Source organism: Anas platyrhynchos, chromosome 1 (genome assembly GCF_047663525.1).
Source record: "Anas platyrhynchos isolate ZD024472 breed Pekin duck chromosome 1, IASCAAS_PekinDuck_T2T, whole genome shotgun sequence".
Lineage (NCBI taxonomy): Eukaryota > Metazoa > Chordata > Aves > Anseriformes > Anatidae > Anas > Anas platyrhynchos.
The window spans coordinates 71,652,136-71,674,758 of NC_092587.1; the positions used below are offsets into that span (position 1 = coordinate 71,652,136).

General features: G+C 35.1%; 1 protein-coding gene across 8 annotated transcripts in view; it reads right to left on the minus strand.

Moving 5' to 3' along the window:
- ATXN10 (ataxin 10) overlaps positions 1–22,623 on the minus strand; it is a 106,981-nt gene that overhangs the window by 13,110 nt on the left and 71,248 nt on the right. For all 8 annotated transcript variants that reach the window (XM_072041181.1, XM_072041203.1, XM_072041173.1 and 5 more), the window contains one exon: positions 3,610–3,673. In XM_072041181.1, the coding sequence (XP_071897282.1) occupies positions 3,610–3,673 (64 nt within the window). Of the gene's footprint in view, positions 1–3,609; positions 3,674–22,623 lie in introns of those variants that run through there.

The following is a 22,623-nucleotide window of genomic DNA, read 5'->3' on the forward strand; positions in this document are numbered from 1 at the left end:
TGAAAAATCAAGAATACTCTACCTTCAAAGCTGCATTTCACCTCTCATCTTCAAATTTTATCATTAACTAACAGGTATCACTTTGAGTGCCTATGTATTTATGATAAACTGAAAACTCTTCAATAATAAACAGGACAGTTTATGAGCAGTTTTTAATAAACACCTTTTTTTGTATGATTAGAGTCAACAAAGCTTTAACGTTTTGATTTGAATGGGATGGCCTCCCTCCTTTTGTTTGTGGTAAGCAAGCGGTATCTGTGAAAGGTCAGAAAGGAAGCTAGAAGGAGCAGTAAGAAATGAGGAAGAGGTCAAAGACAAAAGAAGGGCTCTTGTCTGACACTACTGCCTATCAGAGATGAAGAAAATGGTGGCTCAGGAAACAGAATAGAAGACATTTTATTCTAGATCACTTTTTCAGCCCAAGTAATCTGAAAAGCTGGATCTGGAATAAATTTTAACTGACATTACCCAGATAGGCATTTCAAATCCACTTTGCTCTTTAGCAGCAGGCTTTATTTATTTATTTGCAAACACAAGGCACATAAATAAAACCAAAATGCTCCCAACTTTGCAGATGTAGAGCAAGGAACTGAATTTTCAAAGAACCTATCCTTAATCCAAAGGTAAACAAGTAGTTTACTTGTCTAGAAACACCTTTTTCTTCTTTTGAATACAGAAGGACAACTATGACTAGGATATGACAAATCCAAAAAGGAACATTTAAAGGGCACAGAAAAAGTTAAGGTGGCATTCAGCCTTCTTTGATGTTTAATGCTTCTGACCCCAAGGTCTATAACAAATCTTATCTTCCACATCTTTAATTATTTACATTTTCCCCCTATACTAAAAGCCTGATATGTAAAAGTTGAAAAACTAGCATCTCTCAGTATTACTCCAGTAAATTTATCTGGAACTGTGCAAAGTTACAGTAGTTGAAAATTTAACATGCTAATTTAAATCTTTGTAAGATGTACAGAAAGTTTGTTTGGGGTTCATTATCATCTTCACATCCATTATTTATTATTATTTATTATTGAGAGTCTTTTATTGCTGTTGTATCATAACAATTCCTATAGGAAAAACTACTACTTGTTAGCACAAATTTGGAAGATACAAGTCTGTTAGAAATCTAATTAGACAAGGTAACACTGATGCACCAAAAGAATTCAAACCCAGAAAGCTGAAGTAATACAAACATGCCAGCTGAACTTCAGTTAATAATCTTATAAGGAATGAACCTCCTGATGTTTGTGTGCATATAACAAAGTTGTTCAAGAACTCAAAGGATGTGATTTTAAGGCAATGACAGGTTTACATGGGAATTTATTCTGAGATAAGAGCAGACCTATTTACTCTTTCAGTATGCTTCCATATGCTATAAATAAAAAGATTTATTAAAGGATTTCTCCTCTCAAAGATAATAAAAACCTTTTAACATCTAACATGGCAGTCCACCTTCTCCTCACAAACTGCATACTTTATGTATTTTTTCCCCACCCAGAAAAGGATCATGTCACTTTTACCACAATTACACCTTCCTTTAGAAGATTTTGTAGGTATGATTCAGAGGTTGATATACCTCAGTTGATAAAATCTACAAAATCTGTATATTAACTCTATTTTTAAGTGAAAAATATAACAATATCTAAACTGTAGAGCTTGGATGTCTCCAAACCAGACATATTTCAAATGAATATGTGCATCTACAAAGACTCTAGGAGGAAATGTAAGATGTTCTCATAGTAAAGGAAACTGGTTGAAACTTTTCCAGTTGGCTTCACACAAGGAGATGTGGACAACACAACCTGAAACCACAAAAATGGGCACTAGAAACAAGAATGTAAAGAGAAGTTTCTGGACAAGACTTCCCAAAGAAACCCTTGCTGAAGTGCTACATCAGGCTTTCCCTCACTGCATTCTACAATCTTACATTGGCAAACTGCAGCATCATTGGGTAATAGTATACAAATTTCAGCAACTCCCTCAACATTTAACTCAAGTTACCTAAATGTTTCCTTTTAATTAATCCTCCTTAAAAAGAGAAAAGATACAAAGTACATTCACTCTGGATCATAGAATTAGATTTTGGGCAATTTTAAGATGTTTCAATTTCAAGTAAGTAGGCTTTCGAATCAGTATTGCTCTGTTTTACAAACATCACAAAACAGATTTGTTCCAAGCAGAATGGCGTGCACAGAGGGAGAAGGGAATCAGTCATCTCTTCAGAGAAATGTTATGCAATGGAGCTGGACACCTACATGCTACTGAGGCCTTGGTTTGTGGTGTCTGGTAGTATCAGAATGTGCTACCAAGTGGATAAAAGCAGAGATGGATACAAATGTCAAACTCCTCTTTCACTTTCCCACATAAGACATGGTGAGAACACAGTAGACTAGGAATGTTAAAGAGGCAGAAGAGAAGCAGGAAAGCATTAACTTCATACAACACAACAGTGCTTGGAATAATAACTTTACACCAAAACAATAAAACAGTAGCCAGAAACTGTTCACCAAAAGCTGACACAGTAAACCTTACAACAGGCTAGCCCCCACTCTGCCCAAGTGCTAGTACTTTTTCCATGTACCTGCAAACTGCATGCTTGTCACTATGACAAGTAAATCTTTAAAACTAAGTTTTATCTTCTGGTAAGAGGTTTATAGTTCAGCCATAAATTAACAGCCTGTATCAAAAGGTTAGAAGTTTCTCATCGCCCAAAATGCAGTAAAGGCTCCAACTTGGTATTTAATTTTCATTTCACTCAAGGTTGTAAATTACAACTCTATCATCTGAAGACTTCAAATTTTATTCTATTGTACTAACAGCTAAAATTAAGGAATATTTGTAGAAAGAGATTCTAAACATTGCTGCATGAGCTGTGCTTTCCAGCAAAGTCATTCAGGTTCAAAACTCCTGACTAGGTTTTCTCAAGGCTGCTCTTCTGCTTGGAAAAGCATAACTTCTCCTGCCCTTCCCTCTGCATCCCTGCAGTGCCTCGTACCAGAACACGACCATAGAAATACTACTCTACTACTCAGTGCACCATCAAGAGAACACTATCGAGTCTCCCTCTATACGAAAACTGATGAATGTAAAAACAGTGCACACAAAGCAACAGTGATAACTCAGATGACACTCTCAATTATACACATTTTCATTCTGCAGCTTGCTAGCCTTGTTTCTGTGCTTAGAATAAGTTCTCCACAGGCAGATTTAATAAGTGCATAGAATTGATGGGGGTACTTATTACAGTCTACTGAACGGACTTCAGTTGAAACGTAAACTCCAGATCTGACACAATGACAGAACAGCCTTAATTCAGATTTCTATCACAGTTAGCTGTGTGAATTTACACTGTAAAACAGTAATATTAATTATTTTAGGAAACAAAATACATTTCAACTCAGTGTCCAGTTCACGAATGCATTTTCACAAATTCACTTGCTTCTCAACCAAGCATTTAAAAACAAGCTAGAATCCTAAGGCCAGTTAGACTTAGGTACCAATTGAAAGCAATGCTAACAAATGTATATTAAGCTCCCCTATCTTTTTTATCTTAGTTTCCAAAAATGTGTCATATTCAATAGAGTTGAATTCTTCCGTAAAGGATACAAGGATTGTTGTCATCAATGCTGCAGTTGTCCAGGATCAGGGGAATGCCATCTAACTCATATACCTAAATAAAGACAAAAGATTAATTTAACAAATTGCTCAGGAATACTAACGATGCTTCATGCAAGAAATAATGTAAAAATGTAAAAGGGACATCTGTTTCATTGAAAATATTAAATGCAAAAATAAATTGCAGAATAAATTAAGTATTATTAAGAGAAATTATCACAAAATAGTATTAAAAGCAGACATTGATTAATTAATTACTCCTTCAGCTACCACATGTTTGATTGAGGTATTTTTCCATTAAAGTTCTCTGTCATATGCTCCTCACGTTGAGCCAGAAAAGCTACACTTACTTGAAAAGTAATGCCTGCTTTCAGGAAGAATCATGGAAAACTACGAAGTGAATAAGGACATAAGAAATAAGTTGTAAAATACATATACACATACACACACAACTGCTAGCTAGTGCAGAGCCGCTTGTCCTCTTTATCTTCTGTACACAACTCTCAAAAGCAATGTTTTATCCGCATGTACCTAAGCACTAATTCTTTGTATCAAATGAAAGTCACTGACTTTTTTCCTTCGATAAGGTCTTCATTACAGTAATGGCAAACAAGTAAAGATGAAATCTGTCTTTTATATTTTATATATACACAAATGTGAATTCTTGAACATCAATATATTCATGTTTTGTGGATGACAATGACACAGCGTTCTAATGGATTCATACACGTATACCTAACCTCATTACCAAGAAGTCAAGTAAAGATGGTGTTAACAATACATCCATAGCATAGGTATTTTAAGAAAAATACATTCCATAATAAAATTACCTATTATTTTAAGATACAATATAATACCATATATTGTCATGCATATTTATAGCTTTAGGAATTGTTACCTATTTAAACAAAAACCTGTTCTGAATTTTCTGTGGAGTTTCAACCTTTGAAATATCTTCTTAAAACATAAGCATTTATTTTTAAATGACACAATAATTCAATTTTAAGAAAACTTAATCACATGAGTATTAATTATATCCACATACTGTTAATATTCTTTAAGCTGTGGGCAGTAGTTGTGGGCAACCTATTCTAGATGAACCTGCTTTTGAACAGGGAACTTGGACAAGCGGTTCTTCCAGAGGCCCCTTCCAATCTCAGCCATTCTGTGATATCCAAACCATACTTGTTCAAATCTTTTTTTTTTTCTTTTAATTCCTTGAAATTTAATTTAAAAACAAGAACTGCTGTACCAAGGGTTTTAGGGAGAATATCAATGTAGGTTGTGTCATTCAAATTTGGCATTTCTCTCTTTTATCTTTTTTTGCCCAAGGCCAAAAGCATTTCTATGTATCATATACAACAGTGGATCAAAATTTATACTGCAGGATGGATCAGCTTTCTGACATGGTAAGAGAGTGTAGGAGGAGATTATGATGTGAAATCCAAAACAGATTACCAATCAGAAAAACAAATTCAGAGAGAAATTTGAACATACTCTTGAGTTCTTCTTTAGATAATCTCAAATTCTAACGCAGAAAGTAACAATAGCAGAGACAGAGAAGGTTTAAGTTCAAAAAAGAAGCAATGAGCATTGCCTGATCTTAAGACCTAACTGGTAGATATGTGCTAACACGTATAACTATGCGTATATGAAATGCAGTTAATAAAGCAAGTTTTAAAATATTAATTCTTTCCACAACATTTTTGTGTGCTTTCCAAAGGTCATGCATCATGTATGATGTCATACTTCAAAGCGTGAACAAACGGTGACCTTTTAATAACACAGTGGTTGTGCATGTTTGGAAAATATTAGTTCTTTGATTTTTATGCTGTAGCAAGACCCTGATATGCCTGTAACGCTACCTTTTATTTTTCACCAGTATAATGTTGAATGGTACAAATTAATCTAGATTAAGCACTGTCAGCTAAAATAAAGTATGTAATCTGTTTCAGTGTGATTCAAACAAGACATTCAATTAACAAAGTATTCTGCAAAAAGTAAAATTTTAATTAAAATCTACACATGCTTCAAAAGTTACAGTGGGATTATAATGAGATTCAAAGTGAAAACAGGAGCATCAGACCACAACCTTAGCGATACCTTGATTTAAAAACAACTCACTCACAACCACAGTGTTACACACCCACCGAGAGTCTCTTGAATAGCATGCAGTTTTACCAAGTTAAGCCTAACTTTTGTTACGAGTACCCCAGCTTTAGTATTTCATCCTTATGTGACTTATTACACAGTGAAGTAAGGAAAAGAAACCTTGCCATGTGCCCAAGACAAATTTATATACTTCTCAGAGAGACTCGTGAGGTCAACTCCAAAAGCTCTGATTCCTGAGCAACCACTGCTGGAGAAGTTCCAGTTCATATTGGCTATTCATGAACCACCAGCTGATCCATCAAAACTGCATTTTATGGTAAGCTAAAATTCATGCCAGTGTACTGTAATAATCTGGGCTGCAATGTAAACCAGTTCAGCTCTCCATGTAGTAGAGCTACAAACGAAAGTGCCATAGATCAAAGGAAAGAATCACTATCCCCAGCCAGGCTGACCCACTTGCATGTTGAATCTCTTTCAAATCTTCTCATTCTCATCAGCCTGAAGAAAGGGCAGTTACTGTAACCTTTCACAATGGCAGATTTTGTAAATATCAAGAAAAACGTCATCCTAAGCCTCAACTTCTTACACAGATTTATTGAAACTGTACTGCCCAATATGAAGACTTTAGTGATTTTTTCTTAGTAATTATTGGCCTTAGAGTTCTTCCCTTGAAGATAAATGCAGTACGGAGCAAGGCTGTGTACCTTTTCCAGAGACCTTCTGCGGTGCTTGGGAAAGGAGTCAGTATTGTGCAAGCCTCTGATCTTACTTAACATAAAGTGGAAAAATATCCTAAGAAGAAAACATGTAGCAGGTGGTGTGAAACTGGCTGTAATCCAACCAGATTTCCAAAGAAAATATAGGCAGAAACTAAGGAATAGGACAGTTCTGGTGTCTGTCTTATTGTTCACGTTAGCTTGTGTTACAAAAGACCATTAAATCTATTCTCCATTTACACTACCAACAGCATAGCTGGCCAATAGCATGGAATTGCACTAGACCTTAAAAACAATAGGTTATTTCATTATGTAGAACTATGGTTTTACATACACATACAAGATATACACACACATGATATACATACATATGAGATGCACATATATCTTAATCTCATACACACACATATACATATATCTGAGATTATAAACCATACACAAATATACATGTATATATATATATGGTTTATTCTGAATGCATTTAAATATTAAAGGAAGCTGCAGTCTGTAGGCTGAAATCTTTATTTATGTAAATTTAAAAAGTTACGTAAAACAAGCTTAAACTTAAAAGCATATAGCTCTATGGTAGCGATCTCTAGTGCTTCAGCCAAGTCAATACTGCAAATTTTGCCTTAGTGTTTTTGTGTCAGTTTCTGAAGTTGTTTTCTAAAAACCATAAAAATGGAAGACTCAGCATTCAAAAGCAGGTGTCTTTCTGTCGGTTAAGAAAGATATCTTTCATAACATAGCTTTATATTACCTTTAACTTGTTTTCTGTCCTTACCTTGAAACACAATGAAGATCTATATCATGTCAGTGAGAAAATTCACTGTATGACACTTAAAAGAAAATGCTTTCCCTGGGGACAGAGTGATTGCTGTGTTTTTTCCTCACATCATTTCTCTTTCTCTTTACCTGTAATTTAATAATCTATTTCAATTACTTAAAACAGACACTAAGCAGAATGGTTTCAGCCCACATACACAAAGCTACTACATAAATATTAAACAAGAGCTTATGAAAGTCACCAAACCAGACGATATATATGCCCACTGCTCTCAAAGCCAAGGAATAATATATCGTGTTTTATTTGGATGATTTGGGATATACAAGTCCTGAGGGAAAAGACACACTTTTTCTCTTGAAAAACAATGCAAAAAAATGAGATCCAAACTAAAGCTTTTATGTTATCCCACAAAATTTGCATATATTACATATTTGCAATATGTAACTACAGTCGCTAATATATAAAGACACTATCATAACTCCAGGAGATTCATCTGAGCAGGACTACCTCTGATAATCTTCCCGTATTTTCTTATTAAGTTCACATAAGTAACTATCATTAACATGATAGTTCACAGCAGAGTATGTATAGATTAATCATATATTGTTTCTTGAATCTTTCCCTCTAACTGCAATGGAGCCAAGCTCAGGGGAAAGAATGCAAATTCTCTACGCACGACAGTGCTTGTTGCAGAACAAGAAACCTGCATACATCTTGCAAAATGCAACCAGAATCTCCAGGTCCAGTAGCTATACAGACAACAGCAAAACCTCCGTCAAAAATACCCTCTTGAAACAATCACCAACACTTCTGGCATTAGAAATATTATCCAGTCAACTAAAATAGTAGTATCACACAGTAATAACGTTTATGCCTTTAGATAACAACAGTTTCAACATAAATTGTTCTGCCAGAATGCAATTGAGTCTGTCTCTAATCAACGCAGAAGGCAGGATCAGAATACATGCTTGTTTCAATCACAGAAATACTTCTATTTCTTAGAAGTTCTGTTTGCTGTAACTACAGATTAACAAAAGGAAATGTGTTCTCACAAATAGAAATGGACTATTAATAGTTTCAATAATCCCTGCTAACACTGCCACTCTTCTTTTTCCGTATTACTGACAAGCACGTTGACAAATAGCAAGACAAGGTTGTAGCTTAAAAAAAGCGTTGGGGATGTGGGTAATGGCAGTAAAACACACCTCTCTAGAAACAAGTTGAAAAACAGAAACAAGCAATAATTATTAACATGAAGAAACTCCAGATACTACATTCTTTACAGATCACCAGTTTCCAGCCAGAAACAAGTTGTGTCCAACAATGCTTAGTTTCAGAATATTAAATCTTGATTCACATTATGGAACATTATGGAAGAAAAAAGGTTTCTGTGAGCTTCTGAACCAACAAACTTCATGTTTTTATGGATTTGGCATTGCATTCTGCAATGCTCCTAGTTCTGCCACACAGCTAAGTGTGTAGAAACACCCAAAAACACATGGCTCAGAGATAAATTTGCTGATCAGCTGCCAAACGTCAGACTTAGTTTGCAGTGAATCAGGGATTGAGCTGCCACTATTCAACCTTCTCTCCCATGAGCGCTGCTTTGGCTTTCTCATTTACCTATTCACTCATTCTCATTTCTGGTACCCATATAAGTACGTTTTTCGTTAAATTTGATTTAAACTGGCTAATGGATATAAGAACTGGAGGAGGAAAAGGAAAGGAGAAAGGAAAGAATAACACATCTGGGATGGCACAACCACAGAAAACCTAAAGGATATATTACGGTCATTGAAAAACCTATTGACTGTATTTTCCCTTTTCTCTTAGTACCCTAGATTATAAAAATTATCTTATTTTCAACATATGTTTTGAGCTAAATCATCAAAATACCAACATTGAACTTACATGAAGCAACAGATGGATTTAGTTAATCTTTGAACTTCTAAGGAAACTACATTTTTTCCCTACTGCGTAGCACAATGTATGCCTGATAAGCTTTTCAGGGGATATGTATGAACCTTGTTATTTGAGATAGCAAATAATTTATTCAGATAGGTTCTGTCCAAATTGATAATTCCGTGAAATTTTAGAAAAATCAAAGAGAATTAGGGGATCTAGGCTGAATCATCAGATGAAGGGTTATTGATACTGGTTTGTACTTTACATGAAGGTTGATGCAGGCAGAGAGAGTTCCTATCCGTTTTAAAATCTTTATCAGAGAGCTGGAGGAAGAGACAGAATGCACCCTCACAGAATTTGGAACAACTCCATACTGCCGATACTATTAAGACCCCTCAAAATTCAGTGATGTCAAATGCACAGACCTGTGCCTGGAAAAGACTAATTTCTGACAAAGATGCAGGCTGGGGACTGGCATTGGAGGCTGTACATGCAGCTCAGCTGAAAAGGACCGGGGGACAGTAAACTAAAAGTAAGCCAGCATGCTCTGGTAATGATGAAGCCTAACAGCATCATAAGCTACATCAACAGGAACACAGCCAGTAGATCAAGGGAAGCAATTATTCTCCTTAGTACTCATTAAGCTGCAATCAACTCAAGGGGCTGAGGCTATGCAATGTGAAAAGAAATTGAGGGAACTATTATTTTTATTTTTTTAGGTTGGAGAGCAAAAAATGTCATGAGGACCTGATAAATAGCAGCCTTCCATGCCTACAAGGCAGAAGACTGAGCCACTCTCCTAACTCAGGTTTGCAGTGGTTTATGGATATAAAGAAAAAAAATTTACTATGAGGATACGGAGCAGGTTGCTCACTGACACTGTGGATTCTCTCTCCTCAGGGTCTTCAGGACTTGTCTGAATAAAGATCTGAGCAACCTGATCTGAATTCAGTTTTGAACAGGAGGATGAACTACAGATCTCCTGAAATCCCTTCCAGCCTGAATGACTGTAAGAGACTTCCACCTCACCCCAGCAAAAATAAAAGGGCTAAGACCATGAGAAGCATAAGCCCATTATTTACTTTCCATTTGTTCAAGACAAGGTTCATTCAGCCCTAATATGAACTTTTTTTTTTTGTTATAAGGCTGGAAAGAGTAGCTAGAATATTTATCAGATTATTTAACAACCAGAAAGAGTTCTAGAAAATTTATTTTGATTCTTGCCCATTAGTGGAATAATCCTGCATATTCATTGACCTCTCACAATAGAGAAATCTTAAAAACAATATATATTTAAGATGACAGAGTGTTCATTTAAATGTATTCTTATATATATATTATATATGTATATTAATATAACTTCGAATTAATTATCTGTGAACGAATAAACTGGATTTCTCAACTATCCAAACTAAAACAAGCACATCTTTTCTAGACTACAAGGTAAGAGTTTTGCACAATCCAATGTATTGAGAAATAACTGAGCTGGCTGGAATGAAAACAAACAAAGTAATAAAGGTGAAGTCTAAAACCATGATACACGACAAGAAAGAGTGAGAGCAAAAGCAATATGGTTAATCTAATGCAGAAGTTTGATAGGGAACACAAAATCCTTTAAATAGCTTTAAATAGCAGGGAAAAAAAAGTATACTGTCTACAGGACAAGAAGTAATGGGCCTAAAGGAGAGAACATTCATATTACAAGTTCAGAAAATATTTTTTTTTAACAGTAATGGTTAGTCAAACACTGCAATGCACTGAAACATGAGACCTAAAGACTCCTGGAATAGGCTTCAATATTGCAAATCTCCACAGATGAACAACCAAATCTTAACCATGAATACTCTAACCACTCCTGTTCTGGACAGGTGAATGGTTATGACCCATTAAATCCTTTCTTTCTGCAAGTCTGCAGGACTTTTCCAGACAGAAAATCATCCTAGACTAGGTCATGCCAAAGAAAATTGTCGCCATGAAATGCATGCTAGGGATTTTCTAACAATCTTTGGTCACTGTTAAAGATATGTTTAAAGACTTCTGAATGTACCTTATCAGAACTATGTAATGACTATGCAATGAGAAATACATCTTTGAGGCCCTGCCACCAGACAGGCTGACCAAGAGGAGTAAGTTTTCCTCTAACACCTGTTCAACAAGATAGGTGACAAGTAAGAGTAGTTGAACATCTGAACAGAACACAGCATTCAGTTTTGTGTAACAGAGCAGCTTAATAGGAGGAGCAATAAATCAACTGATTAGGTTCCTCCACACCTATGATGGTGCTGAAAAAAAGATTTCATCTTGTTCATTTGTGAGTTTGTTTTTTGTTTGTTTTGTTTATCCAAGCAGCAGAAGTGACAGGAGATACACAGATTTTACTTCAAAGCAAAAAAGAACACTTCAGCCCCTTAGTGCTAGTGTATTCCTAGGCCTACTCCAGGCTACAGGCACTTTGGCATAGAACAGAGGTAGTTGTGGCTTCCAGCAATCAAGTCTATTATTGGACTTCACCACATCCTGCAGACCTACTGAAATACTTGCGGACAGAGCTCCTTTCTCCAGCAGACTTTCCTAACTAGTCTGAGAGCTACTTGCACTACCGTGAATGACACTGAGTGCTGTCTTTATGTCCATTTAAGTGAAGGCAGTGTCCCCAGAATACTTTTTCCTTTACTGTTCTGTTAAGCCTGTATGACAAAATTGGCCAACTGTTTTAATATCTGAAATTCAGAAGTCATGGCAACAAAGCTTATTGCTACTGCTACATTAACTTTGGATATACATGTATTCTCTCTTCTAACATTATTTCCTGGATAGACATTAGGCTTACTTCAGCTCTCCCAAGAAAGGTGACCCTTTTATCTTTCTGGGAAGAAAATAAAATTTACAATCTAAAAGTAGGATTTCTTTGTGGTATCTTAAAACTCTCTGAACAGGACTGGTTTAGAAGATGAAGGTTTTAGCCTTACTGAGGTGGAAGGAAAAAGAAGGTACCTAGCAGTCAATCACGACTCAGCCAAAAAAAGCAGAAGCTAAAGAGTGTCCAGCTACTAGAAAAGGGTAACAAGCCATCTCAGTTGCTGAATATTTTTTCCATTAGTCTTTCCAAGGAAAAACACAGTATTTTCCAGCCATTGAGATGATAATATAAACACTTGAGAATTCAGAATAGGTTCCCACAAAAGTCAGTAACACAGTTGGTTCATTTGTATTTAAACAATTCAGTTTTCATCATTCCCTTATTTACAGTTCCTGAAACAGAAACCGCTTTTCATGAACAAATAGATACTGCCACAAGGAGCGGTCTTTTTTTTTTTTTTTTAAAGGGTTAGATCTGCTACTTAAATGGATAAAGTAAGGTCTAACACAGCTGGATTTCACTTGAAATACCAAATATTTTCTAGTGCAGTCTTTGCCTATCCTAGCAGCTGGAGTACGAAAAAACAGTGATGCTAAGTATCACCCAGTATTAAACGCCTATGATTTATATCACTTGAATTTGTACAAATTTGGATCAACAACGGAATATATATGAATATTTCTAGTCACTCACCATCTTATTCTCAGCCCACTAAAGCCAGTAATCAGACTGTCTTTGTTGATTTTCAAAACACTGTCATAAAAGAGGTTCTCCTAATTTTTTTCTTTCACTCAAACAAAAGAAAGAAGAAAGTTAAAGGAAATTAAATGTAAAAATCAGCAATGTGACTAGAACTGTGCTGAGGACACATCTTATAAAATATCATTGAAATTTCAAGATTGCATTTTGTTCCAAATCAGAGTGAAAATGAAAGACTTCAAACTATTCCAGAATTATGAAAAAATACTGAGATAAAGGTTGGGCAAATCGCATGATTCATTTCAGCCATTATAACAATCACTGCAATATGAAATTCCAAGCCATTTGGGCAAGCTGCCACTGTTTCTACAGCTAGGATATTTTTGCCTTCCTTATCAAGATTAGCAAAGCATTTTAGGCATCTCTCAATTAAAATGAGGGACTTCTGTTTGTTTTGTTTGTTTTTTGTTTTTTGTTTTGTTTTGTTTTTTTTTGTGTGTGTGTGTGTATTTTAATTTGCTCATATGTAAAATATATATCATGCTGGAATAAATTTTATTCTGGTTAAAAATTCCAGACATTTAATAAAATATCCTAATTATGAAAATCATTTAAAGAAAAATAGCTTACCACCAAATGTTTCTGTTGATTTCCTCATTATCTTTTACATATAACACTCTTCTAGCCACAAACTGTCAAAACAGTTGTGGGAACCTCTATTAGCCTCTTCATTCTTCATGAGTTGTTACTCATGACAACTTTGGTATTTCACGTCTCCCATGACAGCCTGCATACCTGCTTTGGTGCTATCCTCTCTCCGCATTTCAATTGCTCCTTGAAACCCAATTCAGCTGAAATAACCCTGAAAACTGCCAGCTGCTTACAACTTTGAGTAGAGATGGAAAAGCAGCCAAAGCAATTCAAATTCATACCTGTATTCTCTTTTGATTAATACATACCCTCACTAAGGCCACATGTCATCACTTTCTCACATTAACATAGTATTCTGAAACTCGCAACATTAGGGATCAAAACACTTCCTCAGAAATGTTTGAATTCAGCAAGCAAAAATATATACAAGATACACTATGCTCCAACAATGACTTTAGTAGTGTCCAGGATTACTTGACATTCTCTTTTTATTTCAGATTGAACCAAGGGTTTTTTAAAAAAAATAAAAAAAATAAAAAAATCAATGTCACACATATAAACTAATCTGTGGCAAAGATAGCAACACAATAATCAAATGATGAAAGTAACATGTGGAAATAGATCCAGTATTATTTCAAAACATATAATGATTTGTGCTTGTGATTGCTGCATTGCATGGCAAATTTCTGCAGCTAAATACAACATCATGTCATACTGAATTGCAAAGCGCACTGACAGACATAAGACTAGAAGGAAAGTTCTACCACCCAAGTGGTGGCCATTTCCCATAACAACACATCCCAGAGTTTCCTACTGCAATTATGAAGTGACTTTAGTAGTAATAAAATGTTTTAAGGAACTGTAAAGAGTAAGTTCAGTATATTTATATCATCCCAAACTTCACAGCCAAGAAGTGGGGGAAAGAAAGGAAAACAGGAGAAAGCTGGCAGGCTTGAAAACTGAAAACCGCACAAAGACATTATTAACGATATTTGCTATTCTGTTTCCACATTCTCTTGCATGCAGGGCTTCCAATATTTTAGTGATGAGTCAAAGAACAAACCATCAATTTTCTACTGTGTGTGTAAATGATGTGCACTCTATTACATGCGAGTATAAAGCTATGTTTGATGATAATTATATTTTCACTAGGTTTAAAGCAGAGTAAAATAAAGCAAATGTTTCAGGAAAGGACTGTAAAATACCTTTCTATAACTCTTACAGAGACTGTAAATGGTAGATTGCAGGACTCAACTGATTACTAAAGGCAGAAGACAGTTCAATGGTGTTTGCTGTTTGTGTTTTAAATCGGACCAGCCGAGGAAGCCTTCAGAAGACTCACAATGTGACACAACTTCATTTCTTAATATTACAGGACAGAATACTTCTAACTGAACAATGCCAACTCTACCTATCATTTTAAAAAACAAAACAAAACAAACAACAACAACAACAACAAAAAAACAGATCTTGCAATTACAGTAATTGCTTTGTTTCAGGACTACAAGCTGTGGTCTCTAATTTCTGCGAGACAGTAAGTACAGCCCACTGGGGACAGCCTGAAAGGAAATCAATGCAGGCGCCTAAGTCTGAAGTTGTGGGGAAGGAAGCTTCAGATCTACAGTGTTTGGCTGAGACTATTTTATACCTTCTTCCCAATGACTAATTTTTTTTCAATATGTTACCTTCACATCACAGTGTGTTCTTCATCCAAAGCAGAACAGGTGGCACAACTTTTCTAACAAAGCAAAGCAAGAATGCTTTCTTTAATTTTTCAAAAAATAAATAGGCTTCTTCTTTATCTTACAAGCCAATATAAAGTATCAGTTCTGGTCTTACTACTTCCACTTAAAGGTCTTCCAATTCTTCCAAGAAACTTTATATCCAAATTCAGTAATTTACTCAATGCGTAGTACACAAACCCCAACAACTTTTACTGCAACATTCAGTAAAGGTAAGAGAATGTTGAAATGTTCAGCTTAACATCATAATAAGGACTAGGTCATCTTTTAAGGATGATCCAACATCCTGCTCTTTTCAATCTTCTTTCACAAGCTCTGAAAACTCAGCTACATTTCTTCCCCCAACCTAGAACAGAAATTAAAACCTACCACATTTGTTTCACACATAGCAATAACAGACTGCCTGAGTCACATATTAACTTTTTGTGCCTCTTTCTGCAATTGTGCTTTTGTAGAAAGCACCTACTGCAAAGTAAAACGAACTGCTTGTAAGCAGTGTCAAAAATAAGAAGTGTTAACATAAATGACTATAAAATAAACAGTGACCTTTGATGCAGTGTTTACAAGGCAGACAATTTATTCTTTCATGACTGAAATAATACCACAAACTACTTCAGCAACATTTTTGGCGGGAAAACTAGTCATACAATTTACAAATAAAAAATGCTTGTGTTTAAGAACACTGCCTGAAGAAGATACTCTCTTGAAAACGGAGTATTTGAGACAGCCTAAATGATTTTTTACACATTGAAACCGAACATTAAAATAAAACAAAACTTTCACTGAAGTATTTAAAAGATTTCATGGTTTTAATGCAAAGGAAAGGTGTGGCATGAAAAAAACACTTTTCAATAGAAAAAGTGTTAAAACACATTAAGAGAGGCTTTATTCAAGTTAAGGATAAGTAACAGGATGCATATATTCTTCTCATGGCATGGCACCCTGTGAAAAAAATGAATTTCAACAAGTATTATTTTGCAAATTTGATTTGTAGCATTTATTTCTCGACAGTTGTTTTAGACACTTAATGAGAAGTAGGGACACGAAGGTGTTTTGTACTGCTAACCTACTGCGGTGTGGCTAGCAGTACTATATGCAAATAAGAAAGTGGAAATATCAATGTATGAGATGACAAAGCAGATTCTTTTGTAATTTAAGGGAAAAATATTAACGAAGGTTTCTAAACTAGTAATAGTTGTGTTAAAGTGTAATTCTTTATCAGCTTAACTAAATATGCGGGGAAAACCCTCTATGAGCATACTATTCAAGCATTTAATGTTCCTCGCATTTTAGAATAAAAAGGTTTTGCTTTGGAGTCTGTTCTGTTAGCTCTTATACAAACATATCCTCCAGCATTTTGCTAGTAACAGTATTACATTTTTAACTGAGAAATGAATCTGAATGTTGATCCTGTAGTTGCTGTTCACCATTTTTGATAAATGCTAACTTTTCCCATTGACAAACATTACACTGCGCAATTCTGATAGCATAAAGTTTTTATAACTTTTCCATTATAGTTTTGGGAAGTCCTGAATTGTCAATGGCAAACCACAAAAGGATTCAGAAAGTAAACTAAATTGTACTCTGCATAATAGTTAGCACTTGGACCTTTCCAACAGTTCTGTTAACTGTACCAAGTTTACAAACTTCTACAAACAATACATAAAAACAGAATAAAATCCTTATATCTTACAGTACACTCCCATGACAGCTGAGGAAATCAGCTATCAAATGACATGCTCCAATTGCTTCATAACCCATCTAAACTGCATACTACAAACTCTGTATGGCTGTTCCCCAAAGCACCCTTTGACAAACAGATAAATGGAACACTCAAACTCCAGGGTGAGAGCTATCTGTGTTTTCAGACCTATTTTAACGAAAAACAAGCTACTGAAAAGGTTAGAAACTTTAGAATGCCACAGTCGTTAATACAGGAGCAGGGTATAGCAGCTTCAAAACCATGTTCTGTAATTCAAGAGACCTAGAAATGAACTAATAAGTTGTCAAATGTTTACCTGCAAAGAACTTTTTCAAGTGAGCGTCCCGATTTTATATGGCTCAAGCCAATGAGACCTGAGGTCTAGTTCCTCCTACCACGATCAAAACACGTACAAGACTCATTACAGAAGATGTAGAACATTAAGTGGAAAGAAGAGAAAGAGTCGTCAATTGTTAGGTAAACAAAATACTAGTTAAGTCTGAAGTCTCCAACAAACTTGGCTTATTCCAGCTCATTTCAGCAGAGTTTCTAATTGCGTTAGAAGAAGATACAGGGTACCGGGCTTCAGCACTGGCTTGTGCCTACCCAGTTTTTCTACTGTTATGGTGGTCCCTGAGTGGCTGCTGACTCACGACAATTTGCACTCCTCTAGACAACATTCAAAACTGGTTGGGTATACAGCACAGGCCTTGGACTCTTCCCAATGAGAAGTATGTGAACGGCAGTTCTGTGATTTGATTTTCATGGTGAAAGACTGAGGTGGACATGCCCTAAAAGCAGAATTCTTTCATGTGGATGTGAGCCATGCTGCATTTGGCAACTTGCCCTGAAGGTTAGAAATGGTCCCTAACACATTTTATTTACTGTATCTGCAAGGGACTAGCTCAGACCTCACATGACATTGACTGTATTTCTTTGCTGACAATCCTGACTTATGGAAAGTCAAATGATTATTCACTACATTTACCTGAAATTCCGAGAATATGCATTTTCCTTTAATGATTCAGCAAGCATAACCTTTGTACAGGATCAGAATCTCTTATTAAGATAAATTTAGCCACCTTCTTGAAATTAAGATCAACTTCACATTTAGTAAAGAACCCTGATGTTGTGATTTATACACCTAAAAAAGCCAAATATTTAGTATGTATGATATACAATAACTCAGGTATGCATGCTCTAGCACTAAATTTCATGTTGAAAGCTTGCTAATGCCTCAGGCTCTTCAACAAGATGATACATGAAGCTGTACATAAGTAGACTACATACTAGTTTCTTAATTTACCTCTAAATTACAAATATAAGTTTTTTTTCAAGTGTTTGTGTCTAAATTTCTTGCAGTCTGGTAATAACAAATGCAGGTACCATGAAAGTAAAATTCCCAGCTTCTAGCTGAATTCATGCATCTGTGATGAACAGAATTCTATTTTTTTGCAAATGAATTTGTAATGGTGTTGTTCAAATTGTTTTAGCAAGTCTATAAAAAATGCATCCTTCAAAACAGTCAATGTAAGTAAAAATATTTCATAAAACAAGGTATATGTATCCACAGGCAGAAAGCAAATTGTGTACAAGATTTTAAATATTTTCTTTAGTTTTATTTTTATTCTTATTTCCTTTCCCCTCTTGCAACAAATCATGAACTTCATTGCAGGTTCGTATCTATGAAATCAAGACTGCAGCTTCTATCTGAAATGTAGAAATACCTATTCAAGGTTCATTACTCTACATTAAATGTATATATAAATAAAACACACACAGCTATTACAGCTTCTTGAAATGAAATATACATATGCACAGGAACTCTTCATAACAAAGTCCATTAAAGAAAAAAAATCTCATGAATGGAGCCAGAGGGTCCATTTCAATAGCTGAAATGTGTTTTAAAAAAGAAAATAGTGCAAATACAGATAAGAAATGATTCTTTTTGAATTCTTAAGGTCTACAAATCACTATTATTTTTTTTTTGGGGGGGGGGGGAGGAGAAGGGGTTATTTTTTTTGGCTGTTGCTTGTTTTTTATTTTCATTTTAAGAACAAAGAAAGCATCTACAGGATTTTATTAATAAACACTTTTCTTTGAAGTTGATTTTCAAAGGGACGGGTCGACACTTTTATAGAAAAGCCTGCAGGAGTAGGTTGACAGTAATGGTGGGTCAGAAGGTGAGAGCAGAAAAAGTACTGAATCAGAACACTGAAAAAGAACTGAATCAGCTGCCACCAGACCGGTCTGTCATGGGGGCATTAAAAATTACATATTTACTTTATAAATGAAGAAAGCATCTTTTAAGCTTTTCTCAGCAGCTACAAATTCTAAAAGCACTTTAAAGAAAGTCATGAAATAGTGAGGTGCTCATATGAAACTATGACTCAAAACCTGGAAATAAAAGAAGGGACTCCCAACCGCCAAAGTCTCCAGTTGCATTGCAAGTTCCAGTTGAACTGGCAGTAGTGAATGTCCCCTTAAACTGCATCGGCTTCTCATGACTGGAGCTGTGGGGAGCTGGCATAACTGAGGGCACTAATTAGACCTCATGGGAAACATACCATTACATTAACTTCTTAAGTTCAAGGGAACATAAGCTAGACCTAAGTTCAAAGGAACTTATCAGTTCTATTACTAATTTTCACTGAATTATTTCCATATTTGTTGCAAGCAAAACACTACATTTCTGTTTATTATTTTTTGTTACTACAGTGTAGAACAATTGCCTGAAATAAATCTTGGAATATTCCTGAATCAAAATGCAAATTTCCTTGACCTAAAGGGTGAATGAACTTTAGAAAAGCTAGAAATTGTCCTTAAAAAAAAATAATAAAAAATTGGAGGTAAATATTGCGGTACCCTTACTATAACTCAACAGAAATGTCACCAACTTCAATATGAATTCAATGACCTACATAATTATGCTTTAGAACAGTAATTTCTAGACTAAAATCTGATCTTTTCTTACTTTGTTACAGAAAAAAAAAGTAAGCAACTCAAATATTTAGTTTGTGAATAATACAAGACCTTTGATTTTCTAAAGAAAAGCTAATCCACATCTTAACTGCAATTTCAGTATTTTGAAATATCAGTCAGATTATAATAACGTAAATAGTAAAATAGTCTGAATATGCCACCTAAATAATTACTGGACTGAAATGAAAAATACCGGATATTTTTACTTCAGAGATAGTCAACAATCTAGCAGTTTCTGTTGCATTTAAAAAGCAGAAAAAATATATTCCTTAAGTTACACAAGCAGAATGAATTTCAACCTCAAAATACTGCAACAACATTGGTTATATCCATTCAGATTCCAAACAGAACATCTGCATTGATTGTTTTGTTCCTCAGAAAACTGTCCTCAGAGGACAATCATTTCCATGATTTGCACTGTATCTAAATTGCACAGTAAAATACATAGAATGCTTGCGACTTGCGTAGTTTTTGGTATTTGCAGTTTACAAAGTACAGATGATTTGTAAAGTAAGATTTTTCAGCCTCTGTAAATTCTTGTAATTTATGTACATATTTTTTTCTTATTTTCACATTTTTTCAATGATTATTAGTTTTCGCTTTTCACATCACTAAGACTGCCCCATAGGTCATTTTGAGAGATGACACAAAACAGTGTTTTTCCACCAGTGGAAAAAGAACTAACAAGGTACACAGAACTTACTCTGCATTTTCTTTTGAACTTAGTAAAGCATCTTTTTCCCAGATACAGATCAAAAGTTATGATTTTTACTTAAGAAATTAGTCTCATATTCAGAAATTTATTTCACAGTATGTACTGAGAAATACAATCTAAACGCCACTTGTAGAAAGATCAGTAATGAAGTACATATAATAATACAATTAGTTTCAAACAAAAATAATATGCATCACCCTCCATACTTTTCAAAGCACACACATGGTAATAGATTGCTGCAGCAACTGATGAGTCTGGGGTGCGGAGAATTCATGCATATGTTTATGTATTATACACACACACACTTGTATATATATACACATATAGATTATACAGATTACAGACAGATAATCAGAAATTGGCTAATTTCTATTGATTATAATTTTAGGCAATAAGGAAATTGATAGAAAATGCCTCGTTTCAAAAATAGGAACAATACACAGTAAAACGGGAACACCATTTTGATAGGCTATATCTGCAATTTTGGAAACCAACTTACAAGCATGTGAGTGAGTAGTCAACTTATACACAAAAGTAGAGCTCTCTTCTGTACTTCTTCAGATTACTAATTTTTTTCATCTAACAAGGCATTTATGATAACCCACAAGAATGATTATGTAATAGTTACTATATTGAACTTTAAACTTGCTTTAATTTGCAAAAAATATTTTTTGGCTCAAACCATCCCTTACTCATGTATCTAAACTGCCAACATGCACATGCACATTTGTTTTCTCTCGATCCCCAATCGGTGGCAAAAAAAATGTGCTTTTTGGAACTTGAGACTGTGAACATGCATTTGAAATTTAGCAAGTCGGTCTTGGGGAAAAGAACAGTCTTGGCATTCCATGTTTGTATTACAACTTCTCTTTTCCAAGCAGATGCATTGCTGCTAGAGGTGGGTAAACAGATGTGCAATACTGTTGTCTGTTCGGTCGCTTCATCTCATTCAGTCCGTTATCAACAAACACTTAACCTTTCCCTATTCAGTAATATACTTACTTGCAAGAAGAAAATGCCATTCGAGTCATGGTTGTTTTCTTGGAGTAGAGAAGGGATGTGTGATGGAAGCAGTCTGTGCTGTGGCATTTTCCAAAGAGAACATGTGGAGAGATGACTGCAGAAACCTTTCTCTAATCAACTGAAGCTTAAATCAAGCCCTTATCTTGGCTTTTTACAAATTCAGCTCATTCTGCATTTCACAAATAACAGCGGATTAATTCAATACCTTGGTGCTCTGAATGTCAGTGCAGATCACTTGACAAAGTATTTGGCATTGCTCCCACTCCTGTATTACCTACATACAGACAGTGATCCACTCAAGAAACTTAAATAAAAATCAATAGGTTTCCAGTGCAACTAATAGATCTTTGGTCAGTATCCCTCAATGATTTTTCAAAATCCTTTCAGTAAACCACTTCTGCCATAACAATATGAACAGGTCTGTCTGACTGCACATATGATGTGTGATCTTGGAGACATGAAATTCTAAATATGCAAATGTTAAATAATGAGTGTGTATGTGTATATATTTATTTATCTTTGCCACTTCTTTACGAAAGCATTCAGGGTCTTTTTGATTAAAGATTTTTTTTTCAAAACGCAGTCAGTGCAAATTGTCAAAATAAAAATACCTAAAGACTGTGTAAAGGGAGTATTAAGGCTGTTCTGCAAAACTCAAACAGAAGATTCTTGCTATTTATAAAGTCATTGAGCAATGTGACAATTAAAATACTTTACCAAAATCTCCTTAAAGACTATGACAAGTTTTCCTCTGCTCACTAGTTCTACCACCACACAGAAAAAAGAAGGCATGAAAAGCTAGCTTTCTTCCAGTTCTTGGCTGTTGATAGCAAGGATATTAGATAATCTATAGCTAATAAAAGGATGCCAAAGTAATCACCACTGTTATTTTAATGTTATCAGAACCCTTTAATAATATCAGGGCTCTTCAGATAGCCCTGCATTTCAAACAGAAAGGTAACTGAATGGAATCCTGAAAACAAGACCAGAATAGATAGCACCTTTGCCTACATGGACATGTGTATCTTCCTTTCCACTCCCCCTCCCTCCTTCCTACATGCATGCAAATGAACAGCAGCACATGTTCACCTAGTGAAGATACTACTTAACA